Below are 24024 nucleotides of genomic sequence, written 5' to 3'. Positions count from 1 at the left end.
AATAAATTTAAGCAACTGGAATAAATTCAAGAGTTTTTTAAAAGGTGATTAAGGTAAAAAGCATGTAAATGTTAGATTTTTAATTTATTAAAATCCAGCTAAGCATTTCTGTGTTTTGTCAGTCTAATGAGTTGTACTTAACATGAACATATTTTAAAAATTTTTCTAAATTTAAAGAAATTTAGTGAAGTCTTGTAAAAATTTTAAAACATCAGTTTTTCAGAATTATAATTTATTGTAAATAAAAATGAACACTTGGACACATGGAATAAGTGCAAATGAAAGATCTATCAATAAAAATATTGAAAACATTTGCATTTAATGCATAACATACAGAATAAGTATTTTCTTTTGTTATATTTTATGTATTAAATAAAAATTTAAACATAGTGACATTTATATAAAACAAAGCTTGGCAAAATATAAAATGATACAGCCAAAGAGAAAATAATCATTATAAACTGAATTTTTAGTACTTTTGTTACAATAAATTTTCAATATTTCTTATTTAATTGAAGCAATAACCAACTAATACTACATAAGGCATCTCATACTTTTCCCATCAACTGTGAAAAAACTGTATACAATATCTTACAAGTATTTCTGACACTGAGATTCTCTAAGTAGCAAAATGTTATTCAGTAAGCTGTTAAATTTTCAAAATTATACTGAATGCACAGTTATAAGTAATGCATATTCATAAACAGTCACAAGAGGAATGCAGTTTATCAATTTTATTTATGATCATTATAAAGATATCTAAACTATGACTAGACTTCTAGCTTTCAAACACTTTGAATTTTAAAAATGCATATTATAATTGCACATTTACACAAACCCTTTTCTATTATTTCAGTTAATTATTTTTATTTGCATTGTTGCTTAACTATTTTTACTACAGCATATTCAGTTAAAAAATGATTTTTTTTTTTTTTGTAAATTTTATGTAAAATGTTAAGAAATGGTATTTGCTTATAAAATTGAAAAACTGCTGAAAGGATAGACAGTAGCACCACACACAACACAAATTTCACATATTTTTATGGACATGAACAAGACTTCTACAACATTTTAAGTAGCAAACCTGAAATTGATAGAGCTCAGATATCTGTTTAACATTATCAAACATTCTTACAAATCATTCCACATAAACATTAATGCATTCACAAAGACATATCTACACTAGTAACTGCTGTGCATAAAAGGGGTTAGATTAAAAAATTATATAAAACATATTTAACAATATAATCAATACTTTAATTAAGTAACTTAAGTGGTGAAATTGAACATCTGTATTACAGATAATGAAAAATTCATTGCAAAAGTACTATACACCACTAGTTTAAGTCACTATACACTAAAAGGTTACCTCTCTTAATTTAGTTATGGTTGCTTTAAATTAAAAAATAATTAAACATAAAATTCATAACAAACAGCAAATATTTAAAGTTATAATATTAAACAATTTTCAAGATATACACCATATAAACATTAAAATGTTATAATGGGCATTTAAAGTGAAATATCTATAAATAATAGTTAAAGATGGTTTTTTGAATGTAAATAAATTCAGGATTCTAAAAATAAAAATATCAACAGTTTCTGAAATTTAAGATAAATATAATTGATCATATATTTCTGATTATTTGACAGAGAAATAAAATGTTCAGAATGGGGATAGTATGTTAGCATTAAGATTTCAATGAAGGGAGAAATAAAGTAGTGTGATGAATTAACATTTTATATGGTATTAAAATGTATCAGGTTAATTCCAAATTTTTGTGGAGATATGGACCATTACAAAAGAATAATGAAAAAACTTAGTTCCTTTTCAGAGTCATATTAAAAATCCGTACCTACTTTTTAGTATTTAATACCATTCCTAGAGTTAAAATATAACTTATGCTAAAAATATTAATATCTCAAGACAAAAATTTAACTTCATTTAAGGTATTAAAATGAATTTTAAAAATTCATATATTTTTCAATACATACAATGCAAACAAATATTTATTTTTTCTGTGCGTAATTGTATTTAAAGAGATTATTTCAATGTATACGATAATAAAAAAATTACAGTTCTCAAAGATATCTTTGATATCATGAGCAATTGAATATTCTATAACTGACAGTTATGTGAATGTGTGAGACTGGAAAATGTTAAATACAACAAATTCTATACAATAAAAGGCATAAATATATTATACAACAAAAATATACCATACACATTACATTATTACCAAGAAAAATAAGATACATAATGATTTATTGTGTAGTTACACTTATTAAGTAGTTACTATCTAAATACAAACCTAGTTATAAATAGCAGATATACTGTTATAATTATTATAGTCATATACATATCCATATTATGAATACATGCATATATATGTACTTAAAATACTTATACAAATAAAATAATAAAAGAATAACTTATGTATTAGTCTTACATTTTGAAACCTTATATTCTTTTATTATATATTCATTGTTTTTTTATAACTCAAATAAAAGAAAGTAATGTATGTTCAAACCTCAGTTTATAAACTAAACTTGTTCCTGAAGGCTTTTTGTCACGTGAAAGAATACTCCCCACAGGAATTAATTTGTTCCTGGATCACAGATAACCGTTCCTTTAAATTTTACAACAGCACTTTGTGCAAGTTCGTAACTCAAAATGGATAGAAATCATTGAATGTATTTCATTAAAAAAAAGAAAAAAAAAATTACTTTACAAAGAAGACTGGGTAAGTGGAAAATGATGTTGATATTGTTTTGATGTGAAATTTTCTACCATAAAAATGTCAGATAACTCTTAAGGAGTTACTTCCTTTCATCTTTCCTTTGTATCTAAGCACTACTCGGCTGTTTGAATTTCACTGGGCCTGTTTCACTTAAGATCTGTCCAATGTAATTTTTTTCCTACATTTTAAAGTGTTCCTAAAGTGAAACATGGCACTGCCACTGAAAATGGTTAAGTTGCAGCTTACTACTGCTTTACTAAGGAGATATTACTACGGAAAACACTGCATTTTACCCTATTATGCATAAATTTTGCAGATCAAAGAATTAAGGGCATTTTCCTTTCTTCCCCTTGTTCTGAAAATGAAGGCATTACTTTCACAATTGCCTTTGTTGCTGCTTCCAAAATTATTGTAATTTTTCCTTATTGAGCTAATTTTTATGGCCCTTAGTAACTTTTCCACATCTTTTTTGTTGATTTTCGAATCTATTGTTCTAGACACAAGCGGAGAAAATTGAGGGAGGAACCTAAGCATCAAAGTTTTTGTCTGCAGCTCAATCTGGCTATAATTTCTTCCAGGCCAAAGTCAATCCAAGTCACTTATTGGCCAGGCTTAGCTAATGAGAACTACGAAATAGAAAATATTAAAATGTTTTTTTTCCAGTGTTAATTATGTAGCACAGGTTACCTTAAAATATCTTTGAAAATCTTAAGCTGTCAATTTGAGAGTTTGTCAAGACATCATTTGTCATCTGATGTCTGTTTGTTCAAATAATTTATTCGTGAACTGAATTGTTCATGATCTAAGGTTCCATTGCATTTAAATTCTTTAATAAGCTAAAAGAGAACATTATATAGATACCATGTTATATAGAAATATACACTGAGTATGAGATAAAATAATAATGCCATTTCTGTTACAGATTTTCTCATGTATCATTTGTAATGAAAGATACACAGGAATTCAGTCATTGAAAATGCAAGCTTAAAGCCTAAAAAAAAAAAAAAAAATGCACACCTAAAAATTTTTACACACATAATTATTCTAACCAAGTAATAAATAATCTAACCCAATAATATAATTTAATAAAGTAAAATAAATTTTTATTCTTAAGCTATGTAATTTTCACTTAATTCATAGATTTTATACATCCATGAATAATAAAATGTTAATTATGATTTAGATTCACACAGAATATCAATTGCAGATGAAAAGTACTAATTTTCAATTAATGGTTCCTCATACTCCAGTTATAAAATGAAATTCAAACCATACATATAAAACAGTCATTAACATAATTGATACTAAATTACTTAACTCTTATTCATTGCCTATATACAGAGAAAAAGAGAGCTGTGTCTTAACATTTTATGAAATTGAACTAATACAGAAATGAGAATTAGATAACTGATGCCATCAGTAAAACTTTCAATTTCTTTTCAGTTTTTTATGAAATATTAAATAGAAAGCTACTGAAGATATGTAGATAGCATAAAGAAATATACTTCTAGATAAAAGTTACAATCTCATTATGATCTTTTAATAAAAAGTAAGGCAGTAGGTCATATTTTGTTTGCAAGTATGAATATTTTCCCCAGAGATTAAATTTTCACCCGTTAGATAACTAAGCATGTGTAATTTTTCCTTATTGAGGAATTTCCTTATTATATATTTACTCTAGAGTTTTTTGGTACTAGACCCAAAGAAAATGCTAATATTTCAAATTCTTTATTAAATTTTAATCATACATACATGACTATATATCTTGCATCATGAGAAGCATAACAGTACTACAAGACATGTTGGAAATACTCACTAGCACTGTCTCAACAGACCTAAATGCAACATTTTGTGTTTTAACACTAGGATTATGGGAATGGTCATTTTGACTGTATCTCCATTTTAATTGGGCAAAACTTTTTAAATTCTTTATTTATAACTTTGATATTCTTTGACTTTTTCTATGAACTTACAAAGATTACATGATATTTTTTTTATTCATTTTAAATAATTATCTTCGACAATATTATTGTTTATACCTAGAATTACGGCTATCGGTCATTTCAACCATATCCAGAAAATTACAGATTTCTTGAATAGAATTGGAAAAATATATTTAACGAAGGATGCTGAAAGTTTTTGAAAGTCTTTCTGATGATAATTCTGCTTCAGAAATTGAACCTGATGAAGAATTTCATACTGAAACTACATCCAGTTTATCCAAGGAGGGCAGGATTATTCCTACTGAAACAAGTGAATCCGGTTCGTCTGATGGAGAACCTGTTCATGAAACAGTAAAGGAAAGTAAAAATTTAGATCAAGATTCCAAAGACTGCAAACTGATCCATTTGCCTTGTTTTGGATATTTGGAATGCTTTTATATAAAACTGCTAGACATGTTATAAACTGGGCAAAAATATAACAGTGGATGAACAATTATTTCTTATGAAAACCCGATGCCGATTTATTCGGTGCATGTCTAAAGCGGCAAACAAATTCGGCATTAAATTTTGGCTAGCTGATGTGCAGTCAAAATATTTACTGAATGGATTTTCCTATTTGGGAAAAGTCAGACCAGCTGGAGAAACTGTACGTGGACATGCAGCTTTTAGCTTGATGGAACCACTGAAATACGAAAAGAAATGAGGAATTCAGGGATAAGCTGTATTGGCACAATAAATTGTTCAAAAAGAGAAGTACTTTATTCTTTCAAAAATACGAGGTATGAGCTTTGTTCTAGTAAGATTGCTAAGCATGACAATATAATGCTTAGATCTTATCAAGGAAAAATAAAAACAAGAATGTCTTGCTCCTGAATACCATGCACCACCTAACAATAGAAACTGCAGCAGATTACAGAACATACACCAAAAATTGTGAATTTTTACAATTTGATCAAATATTGAGTTGATATTTTGGAAGAAATGGCCAGCAAATACTCAGTAAAGTCCTCCTCCAGCAGTTGGCCAGTTCAAATTTTTTTTTGTTTTGTTTTTTTGATATTCTTGATTTGGCCGTGATAAATGCATGGATAATTTATAAGGAAAAAACTGAATATTAGAATATCAGCCATCATGATTTTATTTTGAATATGGCTGAGGAGCTTCGAAAGATGTACATTTCATCCAAAATTCACACACTATCTGTATCTAATGAAAAGAGAAATTGTACTTGCGTCAACCCTTCCCGTAAGCATAAGCAATGCCAAATAAATGCATGTAGAAGCAATAAAACTTTGAATATGTGTCATATGTTTGTGGAACCTGTACAGGTAAAATTAAAACATTAGTAATCTGTTTGCACTGCAAAATCGAGTAATGTAAGTACTAATATGAGTAATTTTTAATATATTTATTTTATACTAAAAATTTTTATAAGGCAATTTATTAAATGATAAAAAGTTAAAAAATATCTTTTTTTTTTTTTTTTTTTTTTTTTCTTTTTTAGCTCTGTTATATTAAATTATCGTTCAATTAATAAATTTACTCGCTTATTTTACTGTGAGTAAATTTATTAATCGAATTATTATTTTACTCTTGATTACATTAAATTATCTTTTCACTGCATGTATTTACTCAATTTATTTTATCTACTTTTTAAACAAGCAAAATGTATCGTTGTAAGCATTAACTTTATATAATATTAGCAAAAAGCGAGCCTTTTCTTCTATTTGGAACAAGTGGTCAAAATGAGCGCTGATCATAGTTATAGGAATACGACATAATGCTAGTGTTAAATGTAAACTGATGCTTCTGAATGTGATGTCATGATTAGACACTAATCACTTTTATTTGAATCTTGTTTTACAGTTCCTGTTCCATGATTTGTTAGCATAAGGTTTTTTTTATTAAAGCATCTCACAGAAAAAAAAAATCTATTGGCTTTATATCAGATCTTGGCAGCCTTAAAAATATACTGATGCTCCAGAAAGTTTTTAAATTTATTTATGCAGTCGATCAATCAGTGTCCTGATGATGTCAGTACTCTTTCCCTTTATCCATCCTTTTTTTCTTAATTAAAAAAATATATATATATTATCCGTTCCTTTTGACATCTATTAAACAGATATATGTTTCCCCAACTTGCTGAATACTAGCATTTTCTCAGGTCTACTACTGAAAAAATAATCCTATATTAGAGAATACAAAAGTTGTTCAGAATCATTAGTGTCTACATTCTTCTCATTATCTGAATCTCCATTTCTTTTTCAATTATATCCTTTTGAATCTTCTAAAACTTCTTCATTATTTATATATTTTAAACTATCCAGATCCTATCCATATAGCATTTGGGTTTCTTTCTAGAAACTAAGAATGTGAAGCAGAGTTGTGTTAGAAGGTATATAACAGCTAAATTAGATTACTGGTTTAGCTTTAAATATGCAAAACTATATTTAAGGCATTTTTATACACTCTAGAGCAGGCTTGTTCAACATAGTGCAACAATATGACCTATCAAAAGATTTATTCCAGACCACGTACTACTGTTTGAATTTTTTGCCCACTAACAGTTGAATGGTAATGTCGCTGAGCACTATAGTTCGAGTCAGGTTCAATTCTAGGCTGCATATGCATTTCCATGATTTTCCCCATATGTGATGTGGATATAAGCCAATATCTCTTAAAAAGGCCTTCATAAAAGCATTCCTTAGGCAGATAGCCCTAGCGTATTTTGCCATAATCAAATAAACCAAGGCAAACTACTTGAATTTAAAAAAAAAAAAAAAAAAAAAAAATGAAACAAGACAGAAAATTTAACATTAAAAATAAAATTCTTGTTTTTATTTTACTCATTGCAGAAAATATGGTTATAAATTACTGTTATATTTGTAATATCTAATTTCGTATAATATTTTTATTTTTGCTACCTTTTTTTTATGAAATGTGTCAACCTCTGGCCTATGAATTCACTTTCAAATTTTTTTTGGCCTTTCACATAAAAAATTTGGACGGTCCTGCTCTAGAATTAAAAGTAAAAATTTCATCAAGAAATATTTAGGGGAAAAAATAACAGTTGTGCTTTTTTCGTATGTAAACATGAAGGAATTATAAGTGTAAGTTATGTATATTAGCAAAAGAAATTGATTCAAATTGTGCAGTTTTTTATATAAAAAAGCACTAACAATAGTTTTGTAAAAAATTAAATTTGCCTGCTGTTTTATGTACTTTGAAGAGAAAGTTTTTAAAAATGAGTTAAGAGAGTGGAAAATTGCAATATATCAATTGTCAGGTTATTCTTTGAAAGATGACCATATTTCTTATAAACTTGGCTATAAGAAGCACTACTGGCAACCATTTTTAATAGCCGTGATTCACTGCACTCATAATGAAAAAGAAGCTGTAGAAGAATATGCAAGAATTAAAAGTACCAAGACTTTTTTCCACTACAGATATTTTTGTGTAATTCGTGCTTTCCTATAGTCAAGTTTGACTTATAAATTCTTGATAAATTCTTTTAGAAAAATCATAAATGTGTTTATTACTGCAAGACAGCTAGCTATCATCTTTCCACAAATCCCTATTTGTACTTGACAATATCAGATCCTTAACATGGAACCAAAATTCCATAATCTTTAAAAAATTAATTTTAAAGTTTAAATATCTCTATTAGGAATATTAACTAGGAAATCTGGAATGATATATGAAAAATGTATCAATAAATATACAAAAGCTTTAAATGTGAAAGACTGGTTACAATGTCTGTTTCAGACAACATTAAAAAACTTAAGTCCTTTAAAATACATACAGTACAAAACAATTTTTTTTTACAATATATCACATTTTATAAATTAAAAAAAGCCTACTTGCATAAGAAATTGCTAGAATGTGCTACCATATATAGTGTTCTGAACACTATATATAGTGTTAATGGTATGGGCACTAGGCATGGAATGCTTTAGGTGGCTTTGAACCCACTGGTCTGGTCCTCTTCCGACTTTCCGGATGTATGGAATTGGAACAGGGTAGAACAATATGGTTTGGTACAGAGAAGTGGTTGTATTTTCTTTTTAATCCAAATGGTATACCCGGTATTCTGAAAGATTCTTCAGGTTCTTCGACACAAAATACTGCTGTGGCTGACACGCCAGCCTTTGGAGAGTGTTCTCTCCAGGTCTTTGGAACATTATTGCAACCTTTAAGCATCCATAAATCATGATCTTCAGAAAGCCTGCGTTGAAGTTTAGTCATCCTCTGCATTGACTTCAACTCATCTTCTGAGCAACACCGAGTTAGTGGATCATGAGAAATGTGTTTGATCTTTTCATTATCTTGCATGCTGCAGCTTCTACGAAAAGAGACAATACCATCTTTAATCTGACAACCATTTCGGGGGGCATATGCCCACAGTTCTCCATTAATTAATGGATCACTTCGATCAGTACTCTCAATCTCTTGAGAGTCTGAAGCATTGTAATTACTTTCACAACCATCTGGAGATGAATTTGGTATTATACAGACTTCATGCACCCTATTATCATCATCAATTATAACATTATTATTATCCTCTTCAACTTCTTCTGACTGATCTTTTGACAAGAATAAATTACTCAGACTTCCACTGTCCTCACGGTTACCCAGACCATTACCAGTATTCGGTTCTATCTGTACTGTGCAAGTTGTAGATGTTGCAGGTTGATCCTCTTCACTTTCATCTAAAGTGTGCAGTGACTGCTCAGAAACAGATCTATGTTTCCAACTGACTATTGCAGATCCAGATGAGATTTCAGACTCAAATATTGGTGAAAGCAATGGTGCAGGTGATGGACTTCTGTGATGCCGTCTTCCCAGGCCTATTTAACAAAAGGAAATATTGGTATAAATTATTTCACAATGTAAATTAATTTCAAAACAATATGAAACAATACGAATAATATGAATAATACGAATAATGCCTCTTTTGAAAAGGCTAATATGCTATTTAAAAAACTACATAATTTTTTATTTTATAAGAATATATTTAACCTTTGCCTTTATTTATGCATTAAAGCATATAATAATACAGAACATGTCTTTAACAATTATATTCAAATGTTTTTTAAGATGTTGTAATACCAAGATTTACCAACATTTATCAATCAACACAGATATGATTTAATTTTTATAATAGCAGTACAGCCTGCCCAGCTTAACAGCTGTAATAATGGGAACCATGAGAGGTTATAAATAATTGCTGTAGTCAAAATCTGTGTATGAATAGTAGTGTCATCTGTTGCTATTAACGAAAAACCTGAAACCGTGTCATAAGCACATATAAAGGAACAATAAACAACCACGACAGAATGGACTCCACAATATAAGTCTGTGTATTATTATTTACTAATTGAAGTGCATCACGCATTTCACTGTGAGTATAAAATGGGATGCCATGACAAGGTACCAATGTACATCAGTATTGTGTGACATGGAACAAAAAGTTGTAAGAAACCAGCAGTGTTGCATCCACATGCGGAAAGCATTCAAAAAGGACGGTGTCCCAGGAGAATGTGAAAGACCGGTATGATATGAAAACCAAAAGAAATAAATAATTAAGTCAAGAAATAAATAATATCACACCTATAAGGCTAACACCTGGGTGAAACTGGAGTATCTGCTGTGAGACTGCCCACATAGAAGGGTCTCTCATTTTGTGATGTGTAATGGCAAGGTATTGTATATAAGGCTATGCCTTCATTCCCAATAAATTCTTGGTCAAACAGATTTTGCGAACACTTATATGAGGCAGCACCTTGTATTACAATGGATTATAAAAATATATGTGTAGGACTTTATGATACTAGAGCACCAGGAGTTGAGCTTTTAATGTAATTTCCAGTTTCTCAGCTCTTTTATTAGATTTATAATCAACATTAATATATTACATATGCAGTTTTGTTTATGCACAATTTATTTCTAGTAACTAAATACTACTCATTATCTTTTTCTAGCAATGGTGCATTTTTTATTTCAAGCAAAAAAAAAAAAAAAAAAAAAAGTACCTTCCAGTCAACATTAAGATATGAGAGAGTGTTTTAATGAAACACACAAAAGATATGCAATTAGTAAATGAAATCAAAAGTTGCTGAATAAAATTATGACAAGGTACATAATGCAATCATTTATGACATTTAGCAATTTTAATGAATCATGTCATTTATTATACTACGATACAAAGTCTGAGATCCAGACCTTAAAGCCACCAACAAAAATTTTTTTAGGATTTTTTTTAATGCTTTACACATGTGCATTTGATTTTTTCCCCATAAGAAAATATATGGAGAATTCCCAATGCTTAATTTCACTTCAGCACTAAATAAAATACCTCGTTATTGAAGAAACAATCATTTTGGGTGAAGTTTGTGTGATCAATAATTCGGCTCTGTAGCTACGTATCTGCTTGGCATACATCTCAAGCCGAAACATTTTAAATAGAAACATCATTGATTTTACAACTACTAATATTTTATATCCCTGACACCAACCTGGCAAATCATTATTTATTATATTTTGCTTTCATCACTGTATGTTTATCAACACATGACAACTTGAGTAATGACATGCAGCAATGCCTAAACAGTTAATTTTTTATATTAGTAATTGAATAACAAAGAGTATGGAAACTTTTTATGTTGACATTATGCTTGGTGATGATTACAGATTTAAGTTAAATGCGCTAAATTCTGGGGAAGAAAAATTTAACAAAAATTTCTTTCCATATGGTAAACATAGATATTGTTAGTTATACTCATAGACCAAAAGATTACATTTAATGCTATCTGAATTAAGAATAAATGATTTTTTATTCATATAAACCCAGAACCGGTGCCAGAACTCGTATGGCCACACAGGGCAGCAGACTTTACAAAAGACAAAATTTTGGGAATTTAGAGAAGCACCGAGTAACAAAATTAAGGATGATAAAATTTTTAGAATTTAGGGAAAGCACTGGGATCCAAAATTAATAGGCGGCAAAAATTTAAAACTTAGAGAGGCACTTGATAGCAGAATGCAGGATCCACAGAGACTGCATCAGGCGGCAAAATATCTAGCAGGAGCCCTCAGCTTAAGTATATGTCAAAATTTATTTATTCAGGACTCGGATATGCCTTAAGCATGTGCAAGACTTAAACATAAGTATAATAAATAACTAAATTAATACAATTCAGGCTTAACTGCCTCAGTGCATGACAGAAGGAGGACAAAATTTAACGGAACATTTTGTCTTTCGTCAATAATAATGTATAGCAGACACTATTAAGCTAGGCTACTTTACTGATTCCAAAAAATTTCAGTTAATACAGCAGATTGTGCTCTTCCTTAACTTTTTGATTTGATCCAGCTTATTATATTTTTGCAGGCTGTTATAATTCCAGCAATTTTATGAAAACTAAAGTTTGAACTTTCGATTATGTTGAAAAGAAGTTTCTAATTCTGGAGCTGCAACAGAATCTACAAAGCGAAAGCATGTTTTGATGTCCATTAAACAAAAAGTGGAATTTCTGCAAAAAATGGTTACAGATATATCAGTCTCAAAATTATGCGAGGAGTATGGCACTGGAAAGTCAACTGTATATGGCATAACAGAAAAAGGATTTTTATGAATTTTTTGTGGATTCCGACACTCCACTCGCAATGAATAACAAAAAAATTATTTGCTATGCTAAAAATGCCAATCATGACAAAGTGATGACTGAATGGTCAGCCAGAGATGCAGCAAAAGCGTGCCATTGATGGGTCCAATGCTAATGGCTCAAGCCAAACTATTTCATGAAGAAATGAACTTAAAAACTAAATGCACACATTGAACAAAGCGGTTAACCACTTTGTTCAATTTAAAATCGCCATGATATAATGCAATTTAAAATTTCAGATGAAAAAGCTTCATCTGATACTGAAGCTGCTGAACTATTTATAGATGAGTTCACTATTAAGTGAAATGTGATCTCCAGGACAAAATTACTATGCTGATGAATCTAGTCTTTTTTGGCAATATATAATACGAAATACCTTGGCAAACTCTACAGAAAAGGCTCCATCTGGTGTCAAAGATTCCAAAGCTAGACCAATAATTTTAGCATGTGCAAATGCTGCAGTAAAACACAAGTGTAAAATTTTTGTAATCGGAAAAAAGACACCACCTCGTGAATTTAAAGGAGTAAAGGTTTTCCGTTATATATCATGCAAATAAAAGAGCACGGAAGACACAAGTGTTGATGTATGATTAATGTGAAAATTATTTCATACCCGAGGCTCAGCAAAATTTGAATTTGATTGGTTTACTTGATGATGCAAAAATTGTTCTGATTGTAGATAACTGTTCGGCTCCTACTTCACTTAAAGTTTTAATGAAAGATAACGTATCCGTATTATTCTTTCTTCCAAACTATAGATCCAAAATCTGCTGTGAGGAGCATCACGAGATTGTGGGAGAATGTGCCTCTAGATACTTTAAAAAATGCTTAGCATATTTTATGGCCAGCTACCATATTTCATGGTAAGGATAATGAACATGACAGCCACTAATTTGAAGGCTTTTGGATATTGCAAATAATAGGTGAAATTTTCCAGTGATTTTGTAAAGAAATGAGGAGAAAAGGTAATAAATTAAGATGATATAACAGAAGATTTTCATTGCAATGACAATGCTCCAATCATCAGTCAATTAATGGACGGCGAAATCTGTAGTATAGTTCTAGATCCAGAAAATACCACTACCAATAGTGAAGAAAGTGACAGGAGGTTATTGAAAACGAAAAATTTTCGATTGACAAGTTAATCAGAATTAGGTCTTGAACAATGGAACTTTGTAACTGAAAAAAAAATTATGTCTGTATATAGAATTGATGAGAGAGTATTAGCACAAAAAACAAAGCAACTTAAACAATTTTCATTCAAAGAAATGTTTAATAAAGTAAACAAATAAGTATTAAACTTTTTTTTGTAAATTTTAATATCCTTTAGATCATAAATGCTTGATTATTTCATATATCACGATTTCATATTCTTAATTTCATAATTTATACATGCCATCGCAATAGATTTAAATTGACGATCTAATGTCCGGAAAAATCCCAAATCCATAATCGCCAAAGTCCCGATCTTGGACTTTGTACTATACAATAATAATTACCACTTTGCACCATTTACCATAGTATCTTTTTGCACTGTTACATTTTAACACAGAATTTTATTTAGAGAATGGTCACATCTAAGTAAAACACACTTCTTTTCCCCCCAATCTATTAAATGTTTTATTCAATGACAAAATTTTGATTAAACTTCTTTTATGATGTAATAAAAGCATTTTGAGATATATTTTTACCATGGCTATATGAATGACTCTGGGATGTCACTGAATTTGACTCCTGGTCATCACCCTCATTAATGCTTTCGATATCTTTATCTTCATTTTGATGAAATACAGTTTCTTTCTTTGGATTCTCCTAGAATGTAAAAAATTTATTAACATGTAAACTAAAAATTATAGTATAAACCTCACTATATATATATAAAAAAAAAAAAAAAAATTAGGAGTATCCAAGTAACAGAATATTTTTAATCAATGTTCATTTATTTTCTTTCTAATTTAGTTAACTGTTTTCTGAAGAATGAAAGAAAGAGTATACAAGATCCAACATTAAGTTTATAATTTTTGAAACATATTCTAAAATTCAGAAAAACTGTTTTTTGAAGAATGGAAGAAAGAGTATGCAAAATCCAAAATTAAGTTTATAATTTTGGAAACAGTTTCTAAAATTATATAACTTTTCTCAAATTTGAAATTTTTCATAAAATTCAAGGTTAATTAAGTGATATGCCATTTCAGTATTTTTAAGAGTATTCAGTATATCTTAAAAGTTCAGAAAGATACAAATAAAGTTTAATAATAAATGGAAGATTTGAAACTTTGCTTGACACTGACTTTTGAAAGACTTCCTTTTTCATAAATAAATCATTCAGTGATACAAGCAATAATTCAAATAATATAAGTAAATGATAAAATTGATATTTAGTATCACATATTTTCAAAAATTGAAAAAGGAAACAAATTTATAAATTATACAGATAGTGAAGCTGGAATTAATATTATTAAAAAGAACTGAGAAAGTTGGTAAATATGGAAGGCAGGAAAATTAATTCACCAGCTCACCTGATTAGGGGGAAAGAGAGGGAAAAAAAGAATTGTTGACTAGAAATGCTGCTGCATAATTTTATGAACTTGTCCTTTACTGAAACAGATCAATATTCTTTATTATGAAATTTTATCTATGTGGTAGAAATTAACCCTGCAATGGAGGAGCCGGCGTACAGAGTACGCCAATGCCATCTTTTGGGCTGTAATTTTCAGACAACTCCTTCCTGAGCTTCCTCCCTTCCTCTACCCTTCTAGAAACATTCTATGAGTGCAATGCATCGGGTATTTCTGGTTAGTCTTGCTTTTGCTTTCCTTCCGAAAGCAGTTATTGTGAACATGTCGCGTAGGCGAATGCAGATCATTTGCGCGTTATAGAAGCGGTTGATGAAGTCTCGGTTGATGAAGACACCGACAATTTGGATAACGCAAATGATGTCGATGAATCAGAAGTCATCGAACATTCTGATCATGAAAGTGATTCAGAAATTGAGGGAAATGTTTCTAAACATCCTCATTTTCCTTCCTCAAATGATGTTTCCCCAACAAATGATGATTTTAGTGATGATGAAAATGACATGAGTGATATAAATATGAGGACTTTTTGTAAACAAAATTTACAAAAAGAAGAAAGTTGGAGGAAAGTTTCTGAAAGAAGAAAAGGAAACTTATAAATGGAATAAAGTTCCCCTCAAGAGTAAATTCGCCAGAACGCCTCGAAAACATTTAATGAAAAAAATATTCCCAAGTGCCAAAACTTGTGAGGATATAAATGATGAGCTTTCTGATTTCCAGAAAATCATAAATACAAATATGATTGATGCCATTGTACAATATACAAATATTTATCTCAAATGTAACAGGACTGCAGACGATCTCCAAAACATCTCAAAGAGAAGCATGTATGATACATGATTAACTGTCTCCCGAAAAACCAAGAGGTGGTCAATGGCAATATTTTTTGCACTGCTAAACGTAGCGGGCATAAATTCGCAAGTGCTCTTGAACTTCGCCAAACCTGATGCAACCATCAAGTTTAGAAGATATTTTTTGAAAAATCTAGCTACATCTTTGATGAAACCACATCTTCAGAATCGCCTGAAAATGCCATTTCTCCTGTCGCATTCCAAAGCTATTATTAGAAGGCTGGTAACAACAAGAGAGGACAAGATGGCCGAAAGGCGCGAAGAACCACCTGCAAAAAAGATCAAAGGACGCTGCGCTGAGTGCGGTAGAATGAAGAATGATTACACTACCATAAAATGTTCTGAGTGTTCTAAGTTTACCTGCAAAAATTATCTGGGCAAGACAGTACAACTTTGCAAATCCTACTGCAGTGAACAGGGACAATCTGAATAAAGTAGCAAAAGGTTTTTTAATATTTTCATTTGTGAAATTTATTACTTACCGAACTTTACTTTACGGAATATTTATAATTTGAAAATTTGATTTATGATCTTATAATTTTCATACATAAAATAATACAGAATACTCTATAACTTTAAACTACATTTCCAGTGCATTCCATTTTCTGAATTAATAAAAAATTCTTAATTTCCATCTTTATTGCTTTTTTCTGTTATTCTTTTTCTTATATCATATTTACTATGACGATTCACCTTATTAATGCCACGTATAAGATTAAATAGTTTTAAACATGAAGCAGAGGCTCGAAAAACCACCTGGTGTACTTCATACGCTGCCCCTCTAAAATTGTACCATGTACCAGCCCCTCCAACTGAGGGTTAACAGAGAAAAACTGTAATAAATTCACCAAGAATTCAGCCTTCATGGATTTAAGGGTAGAACACTTGCAGATTTCATTAATATATATTTAGTAAATTTAAAAATGGGGTAATGATTAAAACCAATCTCTATTTACAGATGCTTATGTTTATTTTATTTTATTAGGGGCAATCGAAATTTTGATGCAGCAAAGCTATCATTATTCTCCTTTTTATCTGAGAGTTGTCCATTCATTGTTCTCCAGAAGAAGTTCCAAGAGCTCTCCAATTTCTAAAATTTGGTTATAGGATACTTACATATTTTCTCACTGATAACTTTGACAAGCAGAAACTGTTTCCAAACAGTATGATTTAGCATTAATAATGGATGAACATATTATCATGGCCTCACTCATGAACACTAAAGACTGGCATTCAGTGAACTGATGCAATTAAAAACACTGCAATATTATGCAACACTACTTAGATTTTAAGTAATTTACATGGCATCAAATTCAAAGAGATGACTATTTTGTTACTATTTTAAATGCACTAGGGATTTTGGGATGCTAGAATGACTGATGCAAATTATTATAAATTTGTCAGTCAGACAATCCCAAAGCTTGAGTTTATTTAAGTTTTTTTTAATATGCTACATGCGACTGTTAAATTAAAAAAAATACTTGTAATTATATAACAAAGTAAACAGCCATCTGTTTCTTCAAAATTCCACTGAAGTGATTTATACTAGTTTGGTGGAATCCCTGTGAAATCAGCAGAAAATATTTAAATGTAATTTTTATATTGTTTTTAGTAGGTGTATTATTATAAATATGTTATTTATAACGGAAAAGAAGGAGTATTTTGTTTGAAAAAGCAAATCACAAATGAACTGGCTAAATGAAAGCATATTCCCCCACCACCACCCTTTCACCAATACAAATTTTAGCATTCAGATTCCTAATGCCAGAAACAGAATTTATCTATAATTATATATCCTTTTAGATAGGAAAGGGAAACACTTATTTAAAAGGATATGTCTGAACATCTGGGTCCTTGATAACATAACCAGAAAAAATAAGATAGTTATGTCCATACTAGTGTATACTAACTAGTACAGTGAATGTCTTACATCTATTCATGCACCATAAATCTTCAAATATACCACAAATGGAAGGCTAACATGGACACAATTCCCTTACATCATCTAAAGATACGCTAACATGGTAGTGTATGTCACTGTGCAATTCCTACCAAAATTGACAAGAAACACGATATCTGCACAAAACATCAAAGTCTGTATTACATGTAGTGCCTTACTTTGAAAAATACCATAGTTTGAATAAATGCTAACTTTATGCAAGAATTACAATTTTTATTTTGAGTTATTACTTTTTTATGTCTGTACAGAAAAATAAGTTTTAAATACTTATAAGGATTATTAGTATTTACAATAGTTTATATTTTTTAAAAACCCTAGAAAGTAGGACAAAGGAGCACCACTGCCATGATAAGTGTGTTAAGTAAGTGACTGCAATTCAACAAACACTAAGTATAAACTTACTAAACAGTCACATAGACACACACACACACACAGAAAAAAAAAAAAAAAAAAAAAAAAAAAACCTACATTTTGGGGATATTACTAATATTTACGCAATGACGTTTTATAAAATTACACCATTATCATCAGACATGTACTGAAATAAAACTCAAAACTATTTGATATTATTATAGTTTCTGTTGTTTATTTTAGAAAAAAAGAAAAATATGAATATTAGGATTAAATGTATTTATTAAAGAGGAATAGACACACAAAAAATTCAGATAAGATGAAAATTTTCTGTAGTTTAGTAACAATAAAATATATTTAGATATGGTTAAATAGAATACATAAGTAACACTTTACCTCTTTTTTCTTTTCTTTTGTTTTAGCACTTGGTAACTTCTGTCGTACATTTAGAGGCTCTAAATAATGTCGTCTGCGGTGTGGACTACCTATATATACATTTCCAACATAGCTTTCCAAAGGACACTCATCTTCATTAGCTGCTGCACATTTATTTTCTGTGACTACAGGTAATGTCGGCTTGTTTCCATTGGGTCTACTGTGGATGGAAAATTAACAATACAAACATTATACATAATACAAATCAATATACATAATATAAAATCATAAAATAATCTGCTTAAGGATTAGAAACCAATAACAATTTAATCTTTTTATGTAAGATAAAAAACAAAAATGCTTGGTAAAATAATAAGATCTAATTATTAGGTTGATTTAAAAAAAAAGGATTAACAGCATGATTTAGTAGTAGTAAATTTTTTACTGTTGCAACACACCACTGTGTGCTTTCTACTACACCTTTTATTAACAGTCATGTCAGATTGAGTTTCAGTAAGCTAAGAATAATAGTATTTGGTTCAAATTCTTTTATTGCAACTATATGTCAGTTGTACTGTAATTTTGTTATCAATCTCAAAACATGAACAAGTAGTTAATATCAAATTGCATGTGTTACTTGGAGAATTAGCTACACAGAATCTTTAAATTCTTGATCTACATGGAAAAGAAGCCATACGACAAACTCAGTATTCTGAGAATGACATTCTTTCAAAAACAACCAGATACTAAATGTTCAACTATGAGAATATCAGATTAAAGGAAATAAAAATTAAATCAAATTGTACATTCTGATGATTAAATTAATATCTAAGAAATCACATATCATTGTTGAGAAATTTTGGTAAGTAATTCAACTTTAATACAAGGCCTATTTAAACATACAACATTTTGCTCCCAAAGCTGTCCATTGGCTACTGACCTCAAAGAATAACACATGGACATATATACAAAGACTATTTTTAAAAAAAAAGATCGACGAAAATTAAGAATGCAACAAAGAATATAATGTTAATTCATTTCAACATGGGCACTGCAATTTTATTGAGATGCTCTAATTTGAAGTGGGAAGATGCTGCAACAAAAGACTGCAATGGTATGCAACAAAAATGTTGGTAAAATGGAATGCAACAAAAGGCTGTGTAATGGTAACTCATTGCTTAACACAATAATGCAACAAGCCAATTTTCTTAAAATGCATTAGTTTTAGGTGTTCATTCTGCATAAGATTTACAATCTATTGACTTCTTTATTACTGAAACTTAAATTCAAACTAAAGATTCACTGTTTTGACTTCATGCAATCATACACATTATTGTTCTGTTTATGATTTCAAAATGAGCACAAAAGTCATGTCTGAAAATAACTGAAATAGAAACGGATATTTTTTTTTATGAACCAATATTTCAAACTGAAAAAAAAAAATTTTTTTTCATACAGAAAATATCATAAAGTTTAAAAATTAATTTTTAACCAAATGACTACACAAGTATTATTACATTTTTTAAACAAAAGGAAAGACAAAAGTTTACACATACGAGATTTCTGAAAATTTGGATAAATCTTCTGTCATAGTAACATTTAAAGAAACTTAGCATATTTGCTTATACATTCAATCAAATTATAAGACTTTCTGACATTACTATATAATGTCATGAAAATAAAAAATACACAGAATAAGCAGCAATAGTGGCTTTAACCTGATGTTAACTCTGCCTACATTTAAATGATAGAACTGACATAATGGATTTTCAGACAGTAAAGACAAGATAATTTTGGCTTAATAATAAGATCTAATTAATTATAGGAAGTTATATGTGGTAGCCAATCTCTAATCCAAAATCTCCAATTTTTATGTAAATAATACATTTCAAATTCAACTGAAAAACTTAAAAGTTTTTTCATATGAGACACTTTAATATTGCGAACATGGAACTATGTGAATTTTAATTTAAACAAATATACACATTAAAAATGCATACCAACATATAATAATCATTTAAAATTTTATAAACTTTTTATAAGGGATTTCTAGTATCCTATGTTGAAGGTAATGGAGTTTGTAAAACTGTATGAAATTTAATTTTAAACTGGGATGCTGACAATATAGATAATATCACAATATCACAAGTAAAATTACAAAGTTAAATTAAAACTGAAAGTAAATAACATAAAACTTACTTATGCTGAACATTAGCTTGCATTTCCCATTCCTCTACTTCCTCAGCTTTTGCCTCACTTTCTTGAGATTTTGGGGATATTTGATTAACCTATGGTGACAAAGATAAATAAAAAACAAAATAATAAAATTAACAAGCAAAAGCAAATTAAAACTCAGCAATTTGCATAACTGAAATTTATTAATGTAATCAGCAAATGCATTGATTTATTTAAAATTTACAAATATTTAAATTTTCTCAAACACAGAGAATAAAAGCAAGTTCATTAAATATTTTCCCTCAAATACAGACCCTAACAAATCACTGAAACAACAAGACCTCAAATACAGTTCAAAATAAAATCATTGAAAGTAATTTAAAGATAATACAACACTGCATGCATAAAGAATATAATATAAAAACAGAATACTATTTCTTATATTTTTATTGAAAATATCGATATCAAGAATACCAGATAAAGTAATAATAATAAAAAGATTATCAGCAGAAACACAATGATAACACATTCCCCAAATAATGGAACATCAGTTTTATGTATGAAATTCATACCATTTCACCTCCTTCTCTATTAATATTTGTGGTTTCTCAAGCCTAGTACTATTTTCTACTGCAAACTCTGATATTTAAAATGATTTTAAACTTAAAATAATTCATATTTCCTCCCTCCCCCAAAAAATGGTGAATCTTTTAATACTGATTACCAAATTTAAAAGAAACACTTATAATAATTCCATTTAGAATTTAATTTCTTGTTAATCATCTAAAAGTCAGTAAAATTTTCTAAGCTTGAACATAAATTTTATAAAAAATTTTTTTATTCACATAGTATATTGGAAGCCATTATAACATTAATTATTCACCAATATAAGTTAATTGACAACAGAAAGTTCATGAAATACTTTGTGCAACTAACTGATTATAATTTGTTAATAGTTAAACATTAAATCTGCATTTCAATTATGATTAACCTGCGAAAACATAAATGCTGATAAACAATCAGGCATCAATATTTTATATGATAGTGGTCTCAAACTTGTGACCCCTGAAGCAAATTTATGAGGCCGAGAATACATTTCAGTTATATATTTGTTGTAAATACAATGTTGCAAAAATTTCAAGATTTTAGTTATTGGAAATTTGATTATCTTATATTTGTACCTGTCAAAAGATAAACATGCTCAATTATGAATTTTTACACTAAGAAGAATCGGTTTATTAGAGAATACATTTATATGTGAACAGTTTTTTTTTTTTTTTTCCACAATTGAAAATTAAGGAGAAAAAACCAGTTTGACCGATGAGCCTCTACAATCTGCAATGAAGATAATTTGTAATAGTTTTCCCCCCTACGTTAAGTGTTAAGCTGTAGTAGGAAATTAAGAAGTTTATTTGTACAGTCAAAAGTCGTTAATCCGGACTCGTCGTGACTTTGGCGATTCCAGATTATCAATTTTTCTGGATTATAGATCATCAGTTTAAATCTGGTAAGACGGCATGCAGAAATTATAAATATGAAACTGTAATTTATGAAATAAAGAGCAATTATGATCTAAAGGGTATCAAAATTTACAAAAAAAAATCTTAATATTTATTTGTTTACTTTATTAAACATTTCTTTCAACGCACGCATGCGTAAAGCATACATTACGCATAGTCGAAATTACAAAATTGCAACCAGAAAACTATTTGATGTGTATTTGTGATATTTATAATGAATTTAATTTAACCATTTTTTGCAGCAATTCCACTTTCTGTTTAATGGACTTCAAAACATACTTTCGCTTTGTAGATCCTTTACATATTAGTAAATATATATCAGAAATTCTATTCAACATAATCGAAAGTTCAAGCTTACTTTTATACAATTGCTCTAACAGTCTGCAAAAAATAATAAGCCGGATCCAATTCGAAGATTAAGGAACAACGCAATCTGCCACATTAACTGAATTAGATAATTTTAGTTTAGCTTATACCATCCGTTATACATTAAACGCGCATGTGTAAACGTATTATGCGCATGCGCACACGCATATTTGCAGCCCTAAAGGTCTTACGCGAACGCTTAAACGCCTATGCGCGATGCACGCGCAGAAAGTTTGTAGCTTTGAGGTCCGGATTATGGGTGTCCGAATTAACGACTTTTGACTGTATTTATTTATATATATATTTTTATTTATATGTAAAAGAAACATTTGATGAAATAGAGAAAGAAATGATACTGTCATTATTTATTCCTAAGTTCTATCTCACATGGAAAGTTTTATCTAAAAATTTAAAACACTTCCATAATTCCTTTATTTATAGTGTAAAGTTATTTAATGATTAATTAACATATTGAAATTATTTGAAATAAAAGTCAGTCTGAAAATATAATACTCAGCTGTTACATATATTTGAATTTACACAGGGCTGTGCAGTCAAATCACTTTAAGTTATTAAATAATACTCAAAATTTCAGCTACACACTAAGAATATGAGCCTTTGATTAGGAATATCAATAATTAATTTGTTTAAGCTTAGTTTCCTTTATTTTTGAAAAGACAGATATTTGGGCTTTTAGTTTTAGCTTAATTAAGTTAAAAAAGATGTGTCTTAAGTAATTTTTTAGTATTATTGCAATTTGAAAATACTACAAATTACTGATTTATCTATTTGAAATTTATACACAGTCTACAGAAAGATTTTGCCTTTCTGGTGAACTTATATTTGTTAATTTAGGCTAATTAATTGATAAATTATTTGGAAATAAATTTATATTTTCATTAGAAATGGCAAGGCTTCAGGCTTCAAAACCCAACATTTGAATACCGTTTAAGGTTCAAAGTTGGGGGATTATGACATCTGATTTAAAGGGTACTTACTCTCTACTCATTTTTGCAGGGTAATTTTTTTTAAACATTGTTGGCATCAAGGACAGAAGGTGTTGAATTGATGGAATGAAAAAGAAGAAATGTTTGTATTGTTTTGTTCTTTGTGTGGGTGCTAAAATTTCTCAACCTGTTTGGGCAATGTATGAAATGTAGCACTTTTAAACTTTAAAAGCTGGGTGCACACTCGAAAGAGCAGATTTTCAACTAATTTGCACAGTTAAAATAATTTTTGATTCTTGAAAACATACCTTATCTTACGTACAGCTAAGGGTTAACTTTAGCCCTGCTATATTATGATGTCGGCACCAACCAACTAAAGCTGACATCTCCAGGTAATACTTCTCCCATGCTGTTTGCCATGGTTTCAGCCAAGGACTTCTAAAAGATCACATTCCTGAGTTAAGATTTTATTATCTAGCACTACAGCCATACTCCAGTGTTTAGGCCTAATCGTTGGCCCATGAACTGCAGATATGTTACAACTGCCTCATACAA

At 29.4% G+C, this 24024-nt stretch overlaps 1 protein-coding gene across 2 annotated transcripts in view; it reads right to left on the bottom strand.

The window, feature by feature from the left end:
- LOC118203995 (uncharacterized) overlaps positions 1 to 24024 on the bottom strand; it is an 89674-nt gene continuing 65650 nt past the window's right edge. Inside the window, exons 9-13 of one of the 2 annotated variants that reach the window (XR_015040682.1) lie at positions 20661 to 20749; positions 18483 to 18681; positions 14040 to 14160; positions 8545 to 9531; positions 14 to 3732 (exon numbers count right to left, since the gene is read on the bottom strand). Coding sequence is in view for 1 of the 2 variants with exons in the window: in XM_085815010.1 (XP_085671136.1) it covers positions 8621 to 9531; positions 14040 to 14160; positions 18483 to 18681; positions 20661 to 20749 (1320 nt within the window). In the remaining variant the exon portion in view is untranslated. Of the gene's footprint in view, positions 9532 to 14039; positions 14161 to 18482; positions 18682 to 20660; positions 20750 to 24024 lie in introns of both variants that reach the window. The other variant, XM_085815010.1, reaches the window with a different exon arrangement.

Source organism: Stegodyphus dumicola, chromosome 4 (genome assembly GCF_044657685.1).
Source record: "Stegodyphus dumicola isolate Sdum_Otavi_A_Nest chromosome 4, ASM4465768v1".
NCBI lineage: Eukaryota > Metazoa > Arthropoda > Arachnida > Araneae > Eresidae > Stegodyphus > Stegodyphus dumicola.
Note: the sequence above shows the minus strand (reverse complement) of the source record. Positions and strands in the feature narration are given on the sequence as shown.